The sequence below is a fragment of the Penicillium canescens genome, assembly GCF_028828765.1.
Source record: "Penicillium canescens strain IBT 15451 chromosome Unknown utg000003l_segment0_segment0, whole genome shotgun sequence".
NCBI classification, from domain to species: domain Eukaryota; kingdom Fungi; phylum Ascomycota; class Eurotiomycetes; order Eurotiales; family Aspergillaceae; genus Penicillium; species Penicillium canescens.
This window is the reverse complement of record NW_026703965.1, coordinates 3,014,859-3,028,670: the sequence shown is the minus strand read 5'-3', so window position 1 is coordinate 3,028,670 and position 13,812 is coordinate 3,014,859. Positions and strand designations below refer to the sequence as shown.

Genomic DNA, 13,812 nt, shown 5'->3' with positions numbered 1-13,812 from the left:
ATAAAATTACGCAACAAAAAGAAGCCGTAATAGGCAAATTCATTATTCAAGCACTGCTTGTAAACGAAGCGAGAATAATCAAGAGAGGGGGTAAAACAGGGGAACTATCGTAAAAGCCACCTTCCTTCCATCGCGCAGAAACAGAAATAAAGAAGATGTGTAAGACCTGCCCATCCATCACTAGACGCCAAATCCTCGAATAGAGAAAAGGATTTAAAAAACGAGAAAAATCAAATGTGAAATGTCAAAAGCGAAAAGAAAAGTAACACCGCGCCCATACCCCGCCCCCGATTGACCATTGAGAAATCAGAAATTGGAAGTTGTAAGTTGAAATGGGCATAGATATTGTGCAGTGTGCAGTGTGGAGTGTGGAGTGTGCAATGTGCAAGGAAATCAAAGACTAGATTAGCCAACAGTGCAAGGAACAGAATGCAAAGAGGAAAGGAAGTCTGATTTCATTTCCTTTCTGCTGTAGTTTTGGTTTCGACTACTCCGACCTGCCCTGGGTAACCTTGGCCGCCTGGATAGCAGACATCTTCTGCGTCCAGGCCTGGCTAGGCTGGGGTTTCTTGACGGTGCGGAGGTCATCAGTTGAGAAGCCTGAGATACGCATGTTGTAGTTGCGTTCCAGGACGAGTTGGATATCTCGTAGCTCGAGGGTTGATGAAGGGCGGAGTTTGGCGAGGCGGCAGGCTTGGGTGATAACGTCGTCGACGAAGTCGTCGGCCATTTGGAGGATGAACTGGGTGAGAGTGGTCAGTTTTGGCTGTCTTTTTGCTTTGCCTCTCACTTTTCTTTTGGAATTCGGGACTTGGAACTTGATATTTGAAAGTGATTGGGTGACTTACCTCTTCTGCGTCCGGAGTGAGCATTTCTCCTTCGCCGCCGCCGGTGACTTGGCGCACGAGGATATCGAGCATCTTCTTGCTTAGTACGCGCTGGCCTTCACCTTCGAGGACGTAACCGGGGTGCTTTTGGATTGCTGGCTGGCCCATCATACCGATGGCGCTGTGGCTGGGGCCACCTGAGAGGGAGGGACGCGAGGCAGGCATTGAGACGGGCTCGGGGGTGGAGACGTTGAGGTTCTTCGGGATTGCCATATTGATGTTACGGGCGGAGGCTTCGGTTGAGCGGTTGGCGAGGTATCCCTGGGGATGGGCCTGGTTGGCTTGGGCTTGCTGGTTCATGGTGTTTTGTTGTTGTGGGGTAGGGTTGGTGTAGGTCTGCGCGGCTTGTGAGATCGCAGCTTGGTGAGACAGGGGACGTGGCGGGCCTTGGTTCACCTGTTGAGGAGGCACAGTTGGTGTTGGTGTTGAGCCGTCCGGATTGGGGGTTTGGCTGAAGGTTACCTGTGCTCCTGGGGTTCCTTGCTGTGATGGGGGTTGCGGACGCTGTGCCTGGGGTTGTGGTGCACTAATTGGGACGGGGGTATTTCCTGCGGATTGGGATGCTGGTGTTTGTCCGGGTTGCATGGCCGAGGGGGACATGGCAGTTTGGCCAGCTTGGTTGCGTGCCGCATTCACGGCGGAATTGATTGTGTGGGGTGCTGGGGTTGGAGCCTGGCCAGATTGCATGTTGTTTCCTGTGTTGCCTCCCTGAGTATTCGGAACAGCTTGGGTTGCTGCTGGAGGAGCAGCTCCTCCAGCTGCCTGATTCTGAGGTGGTTGCGGGACTGCTTGTTGTCCCGCTTGATTCATGGTCTGACTCTGGGGATTTTGCTGTGACTGGATTTTGAAGCTTTCTTGCTGCTCCTTGAACTTGTTTAGGAACTCACTACCTTCCCGGAACAGCTTTTCGGCTGCCAACTGTCTGTTCTTGAATTCTTGGATTTCCTCCTGGTTCATATTTCCCTGCGCCTGTCTCTGAGAATATGATGAGCGAAGCTCAGCAATCCGAGCCCGCCCAACCTGCTGCTTCTGCAGAGCAATACCATATCGCAACCGAGCCTCCGGAATCCAGGTCTGCACCTGCTCCGGCGTCACGTTCGGAGGCAGGAAAAAGTTCAGCGAGCTAACCTGAGCCTGGATCTGGGGAAGCAGTTGATTGAGCGACTGCGGGTTATTAGGTTGGGCGCGCTGGCCCGGTTGCGCCTGTGCACCTTGTGGCCCCTGGTTTCCTTGTTGTGGCTGCTGTCCCTGCTGCGCGGCCACCTGGGCCTGTTGATGCTGTTGCATAGCCTGCTGTCGGTTCGCCTGGAACATGCGCATCCCTTTCATCAAATTCTGCGACAACTGCGACAATTTCGTGTGTGCCTGTTGATATTCGTGTGTGTTCGGGTCGCGTGTGTTGAGCAATTCCCACAGGCTGCGCACCAGCTGGGTATGCTGGGCCTTCTGCTGGTCGTTAAGGTGCGGCAGCTTCTGCACTTGGTCGGTTCGAATGAGGTTCGAGTGTTGCGGTTGCTGTGGCGCCGCCATGGGCTGTCCAACTTGCCCCTGAGACCCGTCCATCTTTGCGATGAGGTTCCGATTTCTATATGGAGGAGCGGAAGAGCACGAGGAGCCCTATGATGTCGGCGACGCGTGGACCGATGCAGAAACGTTCGGCGGAGATATCTGCAGTCGGAAATTATTGCAGCGGCCGGTCTATGGTGTATCCAACGAGATGGCGGAGCGAGAGAGTCTGAAAAGAACGAAGCTCGATGGCGGGATGCAACTTTGACGGAGGTGAGGTCGACGGTCCAGTGCTGGTCTTGGCACCCCGTTTTATAAGGGTAGGACTACTACACGGTTACCGCCGCCTAACTACGCATCATGTACATTGTTTTCTCTTGTAGAAGAGTGTTACCGGATATTTGTTGCCGTTGCAGATCTGTCGGTAGGAATTGAGATTAATTGGCGAGCTGTGGGCATCGCGACGAAGCATTTAGATGGGTACTACAGTCATAGGCCCTGAGTCCTTTCACACCCCCATTTGTGTATAAACAATTACAATTCGAGGTACTCGAATACAGGCAAAAGGAGGTGAAAACAGAGAGACCAAATTAGGGCGAAAACCCTACATGAAGCGGTCCAATAGTTCATCAGTGGCACTGTATACACACTTAGTGACCCCTGTTGTCTAAACATATGGGAGATCAGAAATTGCATCCATTGGTAAAGATTCAGAAAATGTATGTATCCAACCATCTAAGATATATAAGTATACACAGGCATAAAAGAGGCAATGACCTGGAGAAACGACACAAACAGAGCTGAGAAAAGAAAAGGACATATGTTTACATGGGAGAAATTCCCCTCTACTTTCTCCGCTTCATGGTCTTCTCACACATCTCAATCAGACCGGTCTTAGCATCGCTGTCAGGGAAATCGCTGATGGCAGCAATGGCCTTGTCGGCGTATTCCTGGGCCAGAGCGCGAGTCTGCTCGACACCATCGCTGCGGTAGACGATTTCACGAGCCTAGTATGATCGTCAGTATTCTGTGTTAAGGAAAGTTTGAACACGGATCACTCACCCGCTGCACATCACCCTCCTGGCGGAACTTCCGTCCAACTAGAGGACCCAGCTCAGGGTTACTCTTCCATGCGAACAAAAGCGGCGCAGTCGCCAGACCCAACTCCAAGTCCGCACCAACTGGCTTGCCCATCTCCGCCTCGGTAACCGTGTAATCCAACATATCATCCACAAGCTGGAACGCCAATCCCAAGTTGCGGCCGTAGGCGTACGAGGCTTCAATGACCTCTGGCGCACTCCGGCCCAGGACCGCAGCGGAGCGGCAGGACTTGCTAATAAGACTGGCAGTCTTCAGGTAGGTCTTCTGAAGGTAGTAGGAAAGGGTCTCGTCGGTGTAGGCGGGCTTGGATTCGTCTTGCGCGGTGTTCTTCAGCTGCATGAACTCGCCCTCGACCAGATTAGCAATTACAGTGGCCATCAACTCCGTCACCTCGGGATCACGGAGACGAGCGAGTGCCACCGAGGCACGCCCAAGCAGGAAATCACCCGCCAACACAGCCATCTTGTTTCCGAACGCCAGGTTCGCGGAACTGTTGGCGCGGCGTGTCACCGCATTGTCGATGACATCGTCGTGCAGGAGAGAGGCTGTGTGGATCAACTCGGTGATTTCGGCCAGGCGCCGCTGCGAAGGCAGGATGTTCTCGTCTCCCGAAAAGTCATATTTGCTCTCGGCGGATTTGGACACCAGCGGGTTCATCTCTGGGTTGGCGTCATCGAGGATCGTCTGTGCGGTAAAGGAGTCATCGACGGTGGCGGGTTTATCGGTGTAGGTGTGATGCTTGCGCGGGTCCAGGGCCGTGGCCTGGGACATGAGGAGGACCAGCAAAGGCCGCATGTGCTTGCCCTCGCTGTGAGTGTAGTATTTGGCGACCTTGTCGAGCGCCGGGTGGCCGGAGCCAAGCAATTGCCGGATGTTCTTGGTGAGGAACTTGAGCTCTTTTCCAACAATTCTCAACGGGTCGACGGAGATGCCTGCAGGCGCCTTCGGCATACCCTTGAAGATGGTCTGGGCCGCCGACACGGCAGCTCCGAATGGCGAAGCATCCCTCCGGCGGGTAGGGTGATATTTTCGGGATTGAAGAGCAACTTGCGTTAAGCGGAGGTCATCGCGGAGGCATTGGGTGCAGACAGATGTCGCGGTCGGTCGTGATGAGAGGATCAGCCCAGAGGCCGATACGGTTCGAGCTCCCATGCTGGAAGATCAATTATAAAAGAATGGAAGGTTCCAAATTACACCATGGGAACCCAATCCCAGGAATCGACGTTGATGCAAGTATTCGCGGAATATGAAGACAGGTACAATCTTGAACGGGAAGATTTCGAGCTCTCGGGACGGCACGGACCCGGTGCAGCTCAACTCCTACAGATATCACCGTCCTCTACATATTTGTCTGGATATTGGTCTACGGTGGCATTGATTGCCTAAACAAATACTGTGTCCCGAAAATATGTGTAATTCTACATTTCAGACTCTACAGACTTGACAAAAGTAGCATCCGATGCACAAATAATTCCAGTATAAGTGACACAGATTGCGCCGACCATCTTAGTCCTGCACATCCACCGTCGTACACATCCGAATAAAGTCCAAAGCAAAATTGCAGAATTAAGACACAGGTTGAAAGAGGCCACTACGGGGTGAATACCATGCATGGGGCCAGTGTGAAAGAAAAAAAGCTGTATCGATTATGGAAACATCCACTCCCCTTTACATGGCATCAAAATCGCCGCCGGCATCTTCATCGTCTATGTCGCCCTCTTGAATCTCCTTGGCAAGTTCCCGCTCCCGCTCGCGGGCTTCTTGGGCACTCTTGAGCTCCAGACGGTGCTGGTTCATGGGGAAACGCATAGCCTGTGATGGGACGAACTATGTTAGACGACCCACAGGAAACAATGTGGGCAGAGATTAAAGAACATACCTTGACACTCTCATCGTGAAGAGCGAGACAAGCACGAATACGCTCGTGGAACGCCTCACCGGGCTCTCTGGTGGCGTAGATATCACCAACCTCCTTGCTCTTCATGAACCCGTGCTCGTGGTCGAGTGTGGCCTCAATCACACCGTCCCGAATAGCCTTGGCTACAATGTACTCGGCAGACTCTTCGCTGTCAAGTCCGAGGCGAAGACAGATATCGCGCAAAGAGATACGGGAGTAAGACAGCGACATCATACGAATACCGGTCTTGATGACATTCTGTCGGAGGCGCAAAATCAGGGTGTATGTGCCATCCTTTCGGAAAGTCTCACTGTGAGTGTTGACAATGTTGAGGAATCCATCGAGGTCACCTGCACCGACTGCCTGCGAAAGCAACAGGTAAGGATGCATGGCCTGCTCCAAAGCCGGCTGGCGGAAGACAGCACGGTCTGGAATGTCACCCATCAACAGCTCAACGACTACCAACAGCTTGTGAGAAGCCTGGTAGAACCCGCGAGCAACGGGGCTGGCAGGCGACTTGCGGGTAGCGCCAATCAGATGACTGTGAGCCTCCGTATATTGCAATTGGATGGAACGGATGCGGCCAAGGTAATATAGGTACCGAGCAATCTGGTTGTTGGAAGCAGCGACAGGGAATGGGTTGTGGGAGATCAGAAGATCTGCCTGTGAGATGTGAGACGTGGACAGGTAGTTGCGAAGCAAAAGTGTCATCACAGTGGCCTGTGTGTCGACGTCTTTCCGGAGCACAGCTGTACGCAGAGCAGCCAACAGTGGCTGACGGATAGTGGTAACAGCCGCTGCGGGAGAAGGAGGGAGCGGAGAAATTTGTTCGTAGAAGAGGGAGTAGTAGAAGTACACGCGGGCAGCGAGGGAATCCAGCGTACGGCGGTTGAGTGCACGCAGACGCTCAATCAAGTCTGTTGAGAACTGAGCGCCCTTCTGGATGTCCCGCTTGTCGAAGAGATAGATCTGAACCAAGATGGATAGGTAGGCGTCCACCTCGGCAAGAGTCTCCTTGGGGACTGCCTTGCTCTTCTCCGAATCCACCTCCATCTGCGAGATAGCCGGGGTATTCTCGAAAGCATCCGATTTACCGAGAGCCTCCAGCAAGAATGAGGCTGTCGAGTTGGAAGCGGTGTAGGTGTCGACAATGACTTCGGCGAGGACCTCGGGGGTGATGTGTTTCCGCATCGAGGATATGGACCGCAGGACACGGAGGGTAAATCTGGGGTCGAAATGGGCAACGGCTCGCTCGAGCAAAGTGAAGTTAGTCTTGATGTCTGAGTCCAAGTCGAATAGAGGGTTGTTTGTTAGCAATGGATCTGTCTTTTTCTTGACCAAGAGAAGTTGACAAACCTTGAATGGCCTTGGTCGTTGGGTCGACCTCAGGCTCCTTCTCATCATCATCCTCTGTTCCCTCCATCACCACATCCTCCCCCTTGTCCTTGCCGGATGATTTGGAACCCTTGGTCGGGGGCACTACTACGGTCATCTTCTCGTCACCTTTGCGGTCCTTGTTGGTGTTGAATCCGGATGTAGGCGCACCTGCCGTATCCTCTCCCATCTCAACATCTTCAGAACCATTCACGCCATTCTCGGTTGACTTCGATCCGTTCGTATGCGAGTCTTTTTCCCCCATATCACCGTTCGATGCGCCCTTTGCGTCTTTCTTGGCCGGAGCTGACTTGGCCTTGTTAGCGGCTGCACGGGTGGTAGGCGCGGCCTTGTCTTTCGCACTCGAGCTCTGGGAGTTCGAGCGAGCCTTTTCACCGTTAGCAGATGAAGAGGCGTCGGATTTGTTGTTTGATCGCAAAGAACGCCTTTCGGCCGGCATCTTTCTCAAGCTGTCGAGCTCAGGTGAGCAGCCACCAAGCTACCGGGAGAAGTAAGGGAGAAGGGCGAGCAAAGTGTAGAGACAGGAAGCAGAAAGGCAAACCCTAGAGATCCTAACTGCCAATAACACGGAATATGATGAGAAAAACCCTGTGCGGACAGATGGATGAAGTGGATGGGTGATGTGATGTCAAGATGGGATGGACGGGCGCAAGAGACCAGACGAGCAGCTTAGTCAGGGGGAGCTTACTGGTCGAGTCGCCGCAGTACACTCTCGATAGAAGCTGCGAGAACAAAAAGAAAATATTGTGAAATCAAATTCAAGACGAAGAGCAGAGTTGTATTCAATCCAGAATTACTTTCCAGGCCTCAATTTCGGTGTGGCAGTTGATGAACAGGCGGATTCTGAACATTCTGCCTCAGGCAACACTGCAGCTCGGAGTAAACAACGGCGCAAGAAGGAAACACTCACTCTAAGCAACTATTCACAGTTTAGAGCTCCAAATACCGCAACTATGACCCTTCTCAGCTCCCACCTGGAGCAGATCACACTCTCCTCCAATGCTATTGCCGATTTGCCGTCAGTTCCTTTGATACCCTTCATGCTGTGCAGACTAACGCAAGCGTCCAGGTTCCCTCCCCCGCGGATTTTCACCACTGCGCTGCTAGGATCTCACGATATCACAGCCCTGATCCGAGACACAGAAGCCCATGAGCGGGCTCTCTTCCAAGTTGATCCCTCCTCCAAGGCCCATGGACACAAACGCGCCGCACGACGCGGGACTATGTTCCCCGCCGAGCCTGAAAACGAGTCAATGGCCAGCCGAATCTATTCAGCACGGAATAACCGCAACCAGTCTGCGGTGGCAAAAGTCCTTGGACATGATATGATGGAAGAGATCAAGCGATCTGCGGGCACCTCAACCCGAGGACCCCGCGGGGAGGTCAACATTGAAGTTCTTCTTCGAGGCGCTGAGATCCTGTGCAATGTTTAGTAAGTCTCGTCGCCCCAGCAGAATACATTATCTTGGTCTAACGGACTCGAAGCCCCGTTGCTGGAGCACAGGAAAAAATCTCCAGCCTCCGCTATCGTCATGAGATCGTTACCGAGTCTATAGCTCGACTGGAAGACCGGGTCGCGACCAACACAGCGGAGCTGGATCAGATGAGACACTCCTATGAAGGTGATCAGGATGACTTTGCTCCTGTGTCCGTTGCACAGCCGGAGGTTCCAGATGTCACCGATGAGGATATCGAGCGAGAGATGGCTGAAATCAGTGACTTGGAACGGAGAAAGCGAACACTGGAACAACGAGTTGCAGGCATGGAGCGAGACCTAGGAGGTCTGATTGGCTGAGCTTTTCACGAGCTCTAGGGTTTCATTCTCTCAGTAAAGGACCTACTATCAACCGGCTGGGGCTGCGTTCCTGTCCCCCCAAACACCAGACATGCATGGGCCATAGATGCGCAATTTGACTGGCTGCCATGTTTCTTAGTCAAGGAAAGCCAGGCCCCTGCCTTGTCCCTCATGTTCCACGGCGGCTTTATGTGTCTGGCTATCGTCAATTGTTGTTGGTGACCATGGGGATTCAAATGAAGTTTATCCCGGGTCACCACCAATTACTCGATGTCTTAGTCCGCGGCATATGCTGCACATTTTATCTGGCCAAAGAAAGCTCTTAAATCATGTTTGATCATCACTAACGATGCTCTATCCGTCTGGGTCGAGGACAACGATTCTAGGTCGCTACTACACAACCTCTGACAATCATGTCCGTGTTATGCCAACTTCCAGTGACAAGATACATATGGCTTGCTCATTTCATGTATTACGATGGTTATGATTATCAATATCAATGATTCTTAGTTTTACGAAGGTTTTCATGCAGCATGGGTCAGACATGTTTATACGGTGCCATTGATAGAGTATTGGACAGTCTCTACACGAGTATACCATGGTTTTCACCCCATTTTAGCCTTTATTTTCATCATCTCTTATTTGCCCATTTTAGACTGCCGCGAATTGTAGTTATTGTATATAGTAGTCCGTTGAGTGTTTCCTCCGTCAGAACAATGCCACTTTCGGGGAAAAAACAGGGGCTCGGGAAGCTACTAAGTATACATCGTCTGATTAGCTCAATGCCACGTAGAATCGCGGCTGTAGGGGGTGCGAAAGGCTTGTACACTAATATTAACTATTGAATGAAATTCTAGTCATTTCTCTATTATTTGCATCAAAGATTGATTAAATTGGGTAAGAATTGACTGAGGTAAACGTAGTTCCTCCATGGATACCAGAATCGAGGGCTTGTGCTATATCATACGCTTCATTGTTGGATAATCTAACGTAGTGTATTAAATATCAATGCTTAATTCCCTGCTAATACACCGTGATAGGTTAAATGCAGTATAAGCATAATTTAATAGTTCTTTATATAAGAGTACGCTTGATCTACGAGGCATGTATTCTCCTACTACGAATCTACGATATTAAAGCTCTTACGCTGCTAACCTACAGCAATAATTATCACTGCACCTAGTAAGGATGGCGGCCCCATCGTGTTGTCGTCCCATGCCTTGTTTGACCGAGGTGTATGGGCGGTAATCCTCCAACTTTTGCTGAGAGGAGCCCTAGAAAGCTAGACAAGCGTATCAATTGAAAAGCTCTTTTTTATATGGGCCCATATCTCTTCAATAGGGTTCAAATCTGGTGAGTGAGCAGGCATTCTATGACATGAACCCCGGCAATTTTAGAAGGCGATATCTCGTTATGTGAGGCCTATAAACATAGCCGATCGAGTCTCATGAAAAAGCTCCGCGTTTCCAGCACGATTTCCATTTAATTCGGTACCAAAACGACGCATATTGGTGGAGTTATGAGGTAGAAGATCCGACCAAATTGTCAACAGACTCATGACACCCTTGTATCATAGGCTCGGCGCTACGGGGTTGAAGCTCCTCGCACCGGTGTTTCACGGCAGAGATATTCAGAGCTCAAGACTCGATTGAAATGGCTATCTACCAAAATTGACCTTATATAGCCCCAAGCCAACTGAAGCAGTCGCAGTTTCATGTTCCTGACAGCTGGTCGGATCACGCGGGGTACTAAAGGGCTACAGAGGTGGGCCCAGTATGTAATGTATGTACAATATAAATACACAAATGACATACATTGAGGTAGGTAATATATATGAATTACCAAGACCATACCAGTAATGCCGAGGTACCCAGGACCTCCGTCATCCCGTGCAAGCTGCAACTCCACTTGCTCTAACTTATCTCTTGCTCTCTCGCTCTGTCTTCGTCTCCCACGCTATCTCACTCGTTTTACCTTGGAGCCGGTCTCTTCATTTGCTCCTTGTCTATTCGCTGTTGGAGGTAGCTCTCCCAAATTATGGAGCTTTCGATACTCCCGCATTGATCGACTAGTTCCCGATGGGTTCGCTTGGTAGCTTCCTCTTTGTTTACGCCCTCGGTGGAATCACCTTCATTCCTCTCGTTCTATCCTTAATCCTTCTGTACGCCTACTTCACATTTCAAACTGCCCCGCAAGCGCAGCAATCATGCGCCAAAGCGACCGATCCGATCCGCCAGCCTACCGATGACGACTATAGTCTCAAATCCGGCACCGACCAGCTGGCTGAGAAATTCCACCGTACCCACGAGTCCGATGTCGCTGCGGGATATTTTGCTGTCTGTCGTGAATATGTTCCCGGGGGCGTGAATGGGAAACCGCCGGAGAGGACGACGCCCGCCGGGGAGGTCGTCGCGACTGAAAGTCCCAGCGTCTATCAGGCTATGTACCGGAGTTTGTTCGATCGAAAGCAGACGCCTAGTATTGAGCCAGCGAAGTCGAATGGAAAGACCACTAAGCGGGCACGGAACGTCTTTTACATTGTTCTGCGGTATGTGTTTCTGGGGTGGGTGCGAGCTGCCTTGTAAGTGCCGGTTGCTAACAATCAATGCTGTCTTCCAGACATGGTCACTTGATGCTCTATGACGATGAAAATCAAGTTGAAGTTCGTTATGTCATTTCTCTCGCTCACCATGATGTGACAATATATGGCGGAGAAGGGGAGATCCCAGAAGGAGAGCTGTGGCTCAAGAGAAATGCCATTTGCCTCTCGCGGCGACTGGATTCGCTTGGTGACCTGGGAGGCCCGACTCCGCCGTTTTACCTCTTCTCTGAGAATCTGTCTGAGAAAGAGGATTTCTATATCGCCATGCTGCGAAACCAGAATAGGCTGTGGGACTCACCTGATCGCCCGCCTAAGCACCAGGAGTTTGATACCAAGCATATTGTCACGTTAGTTCAGAGACTGCATTCCTCTGAAGAGCAATTGCAGACACGCTGGATCAATGCTTTCCTTGGGAGATTGTTCCTTGCGCTATACCGGACACCTGAACTGGAGGAGTTTGTGCGCAGCAAGATCGTCAAGAAAATCTCTCGTGTCAACAAACCCAACTTCATCAGCAAGGTGGGCTTGCAGCGAATCGATATGGGCGAAGGGGCGCCATTCATCACCAATCCAAGATTGAAAGATCTGACTGTCGATGGAAACTGCTGCGTAGAGGCAGATCTCCAATACACTGGGAATTTCCGAGTCGAAATCTCAGCCACCGTACGTATTGACTTGGGTCCTCGATTCAAGGCCAGGGAAGTCGATATTGTCCTTGCAGTTGTATTGAAGAAGCTAGAAGGCCACTTGTTGGTACGCTTCAAGCCTCCACCCAGTAATCGAATCTGGATGTCCTTCGAAACCATGCCCAAGATGGAGATGGACATTGAGCCTATTGTCAGCTCCAAACAAATTACATACAGTCTCATTCTGCGCACGATTGAAAGCAAGATCCGCGAGGTGGTGGCAGAGAGCATTGTTCTGCCTTTCTGGGACGATGTCCCATTCCATGATACTTTGGGACAGGCTTTCCGTGGTGGGATCTGGCAGCGGGACGCTCCAGACTCGGGTGACCAGGTAGAGATACCCGATGAATCTGGTGAAGCCCCGGCGACCCCGAAGAGTGTCGGTGGCGATCCCCTTGAAATCCTCAAGTCCAAGGATGATCGCACAATGAGCATGCCTACCCTTTCCGAGTCAGCAACGACCAAGAAAAAGCCACGCAAAGGCCCGAAATCGTCTCTCTCAGACCTGCAAACATACAGCTCAGCTGCAATTTCCACTGGCATTGAGAGGCCAGAAAGCACGCCATTGCCTCGAGCAATCCGGTCGCAGACCTTCTCTAATGCTGCAGACCCTGTGGTCACAGCAGATAATGCCAAAGTTGACAAAGTCGTCACTGAGAACAAAGGAGACGAAAAGAGCCATGCAACCAGCGCCATGATCGAGATATCAAACCGCTCCCCACCCACATCACCTAACCGAACCCCGAGTAGCTCGCCACCCACAGGTGGCATCACAGTGCCAGAAAGTGTGGTCCATAGTCGCGAGTCATCGATTGCAGAGTGTATTGACAGCGCTAACTTCCGAAATGACAATGGCATCCAAAGACCTTCTGCTACTCGAATGGAGAGCAACTCCTTCTCCAGCATGAGGAGCTCTCGGGGTAGTTCTACTACTTCGCTCATCAGCGACAAGGCTCGCCGACGCAGCACGATCGAAACCATCACCAAATCCTTCACCTCAAGCACATCATCCGATGACAAACCTTCTGGTTCTATAACGATCGGGTCAGCCACTGCTGCCGCAAAGAAATGGAGTTGGAGTGTGTTCGGCAAAGGTGATCTGAACATGGGCCAAGAATCCTCGCAGGCTCCTGCTGGCACACTTGACCAGCCCATTGGGCGTGGGCATCCTCATCCACCGCCCGGAACTCCGTTACCTCGCCCCGACAAGTATGCCTTGAAGAGAAATCCCACAAGCTTGCCCAAGCGGAAACCGGTGGGGACACACACAGAGTCTGAACGCCCAAAGACGGGAGACTCACAAGCACCACCATCACCTTTACCTCGCAGAAAACCAATGCGTCCTGGGGTGCACACTAATGAAAGCACCGATGAACTGCTTGTGGTGGAGGCACCCCAAGACTCCGAGCCAAACAGCCCGGCCCCTGGTGACCTGGACTCGGACCAGAGTCTGAAGAAATCGACTCTTGTTGAGAGTGAGACTTCTTCAAAGGCTGAGCAGTCTGGACTCGACCACGAGGAGAAAGAGGAGGCCTCTGAAGAGGCTTCCGATGTGGAACCCATAGGCTCTGTTGATCAGAAGCCTTCAACTCTAGGCAGCAACGAGGCCCTGCTATCTGAAAGACTGGAAGTGCCTGCATCGTAATGGATGTTGTTTTTGCTCAGATAACAAAGGAAATAGAGGTAGTCTGTTCTCTATATCTCCCTCTGCCTTGGTGGATACTTGGTGTTCATGGACTCATGCTGGGCTGGTTATCCCTGCATGTGATCGCTTCCTCGCATAGAGTAGTGCAAGTGCCAGTCATATAGCTATCTTCTTGTGTTAGTGGGCGACCCAAGTATCCAACATATTGTTCGCTACTTGATGCCATTTAAAAGTAGACCGTATTCTTCGTAATGTTAGAATGGCCTGCCACAATAAATACTGATTCCTGCTGCCTAGC

At 51.4% G+C, this 13,812-nt stretch overlaps 6 protein-coding genes across 6 annotated transcripts; 3 read left to right on the top strand and 3 right to left on the bottom strand.

Annotated features, from left to right (window-relative positions):
* Positions 1–487: 487 nt before the first annotated feature.
* On the bottom strand, positions 488–2,450 carry N7446_004608 (putative transcription initiation factor TFIID subunit 12; the record flags this gene model as incomplete). The annotated part of the gene is made up of 2 exons (XM_058513357.1): positions 488–742; positions 849–2,450. The coding sequence occupies 2 exons, from the start codon at positions 2,448–2,450 to the stop codon at positions 488–490; spliced, it is 1,857 nt and encodes a 618-aa protein (XP_058374686.1).
* Positions 2,451–2,457: 7 nt separating this feature from the next.
* N7446_004607 (uncharacterized protein) lies at positions 2,458–2,661 on the top strand (the record flags this gene model as incomplete). The annotated part of the gene is made up of 1 exon (XM_058513356.1): positions 2,458–2,661. One exon carries the CDS (start codon positions 2,458–2,460, stop codon positions 2,659–2,661), a length of 204 nt encoding a protein of 67 aa, XP_058374685.1.
* A 577-nt stretch (positions 2,662–3,238) lies between these two features.
* On the bottom strand, positions 3,239–4,646 carry N7446_004606 (trans-hexaprenyltranstransferase; the record flags this gene model as incomplete). The annotated part of the gene is made up of 2 exons (XM_058513355.1): positions 3,239–3,400; positions 3,456–4,646. The coding sequence occupies 2 exons, from the start codon at positions 4,644–4,646 to the stop codon at positions 3,239–3,241; spliced, it is 1,353 nt and encodes a 450-aa protein (XP_058374684.1).
* A 516-nt stretch (positions 4,647–5,162) lies between these two features.
* Positions 5,163–7,225, bottom strand: N7446_004605 (proteasome regulatory particle lid subunit RPN3; the record flags this gene model as incomplete). The annotated part of the gene is made up of 3 exons (XM_058513354.1): positions 5,163–5,306; positions 5,374–6,671; positions 6,748–7,225. 3 exons carry the CDS (start codon positions 7,223–7,225, stop codon positions 5,163–5,165), a joined length of 1,920 nt encoding a protein of 639 aa, XP_058374683.1.
* A 139-nt stretch (positions 7,226–7,364) lies between these two features.
* Positions 7,365–9,151, top strand: N7446_004604 (uncharacterized protein). The gene is made up of 3 exons (XM_058513353.1): positions 7,365–7,804; positions 7,856–8,218; positions 8,272–9,151. Exons 1-3 carry the CDS (start codon positions 7,740–7,742, stop codon positions 8,579–8,581), a joined length of 738 nt encoding a protein of 245 aa, XP_058374682.1. The 5' UTR covers positions 7,365–7,739; the 3' UTR covers positions 8,582–9,151.
* A 1,508-nt stretch (positions 9,152–10,659) lies between these two features.
* N7446_004603 (SMP domain-containing protein) lies at positions 10,660–13,514 on the top strand (the record flags this gene model as incomplete). Its single annotated transcript, XM_058513352.1, has 2 exons — positions 10,660–11,129; positions 11,201–13,514. The coding sequence occupies 2 exons, from the start codon at positions 10,660–10,662 to the stop codon at positions 13,512–13,514; spliced, it is 2,784 nt and encodes a 927-aa protein (XP_058374681.1).
* Between the last annotated feature and the right edge of the window lie 298 nt (positions 13,515–13,812).

Coding starts and splice junctions, on each gene's coding strand:
- N7446_004604 (XM_058513353.1), top strand. CDS start 7,740: ATGACCCTTCTCAGCTCCCACCTGGAGCAGATCACACTCTCCTCCAAT. Junction 7,805..7,855: donor AATGCTATTGCCGATTTGCC/GTCAGTTCCTTT, acceptor GCAAGCGTCCAG/GTTCCCTCCCCCGCGGATTT. Junction 8,219..8,271: donor GAGATCCTGTGCAATGTTTA/GTAAGTCTCGTC, acceptor ACGGACTCGAAG/CCCCGTTGCTGGAGCACAGG.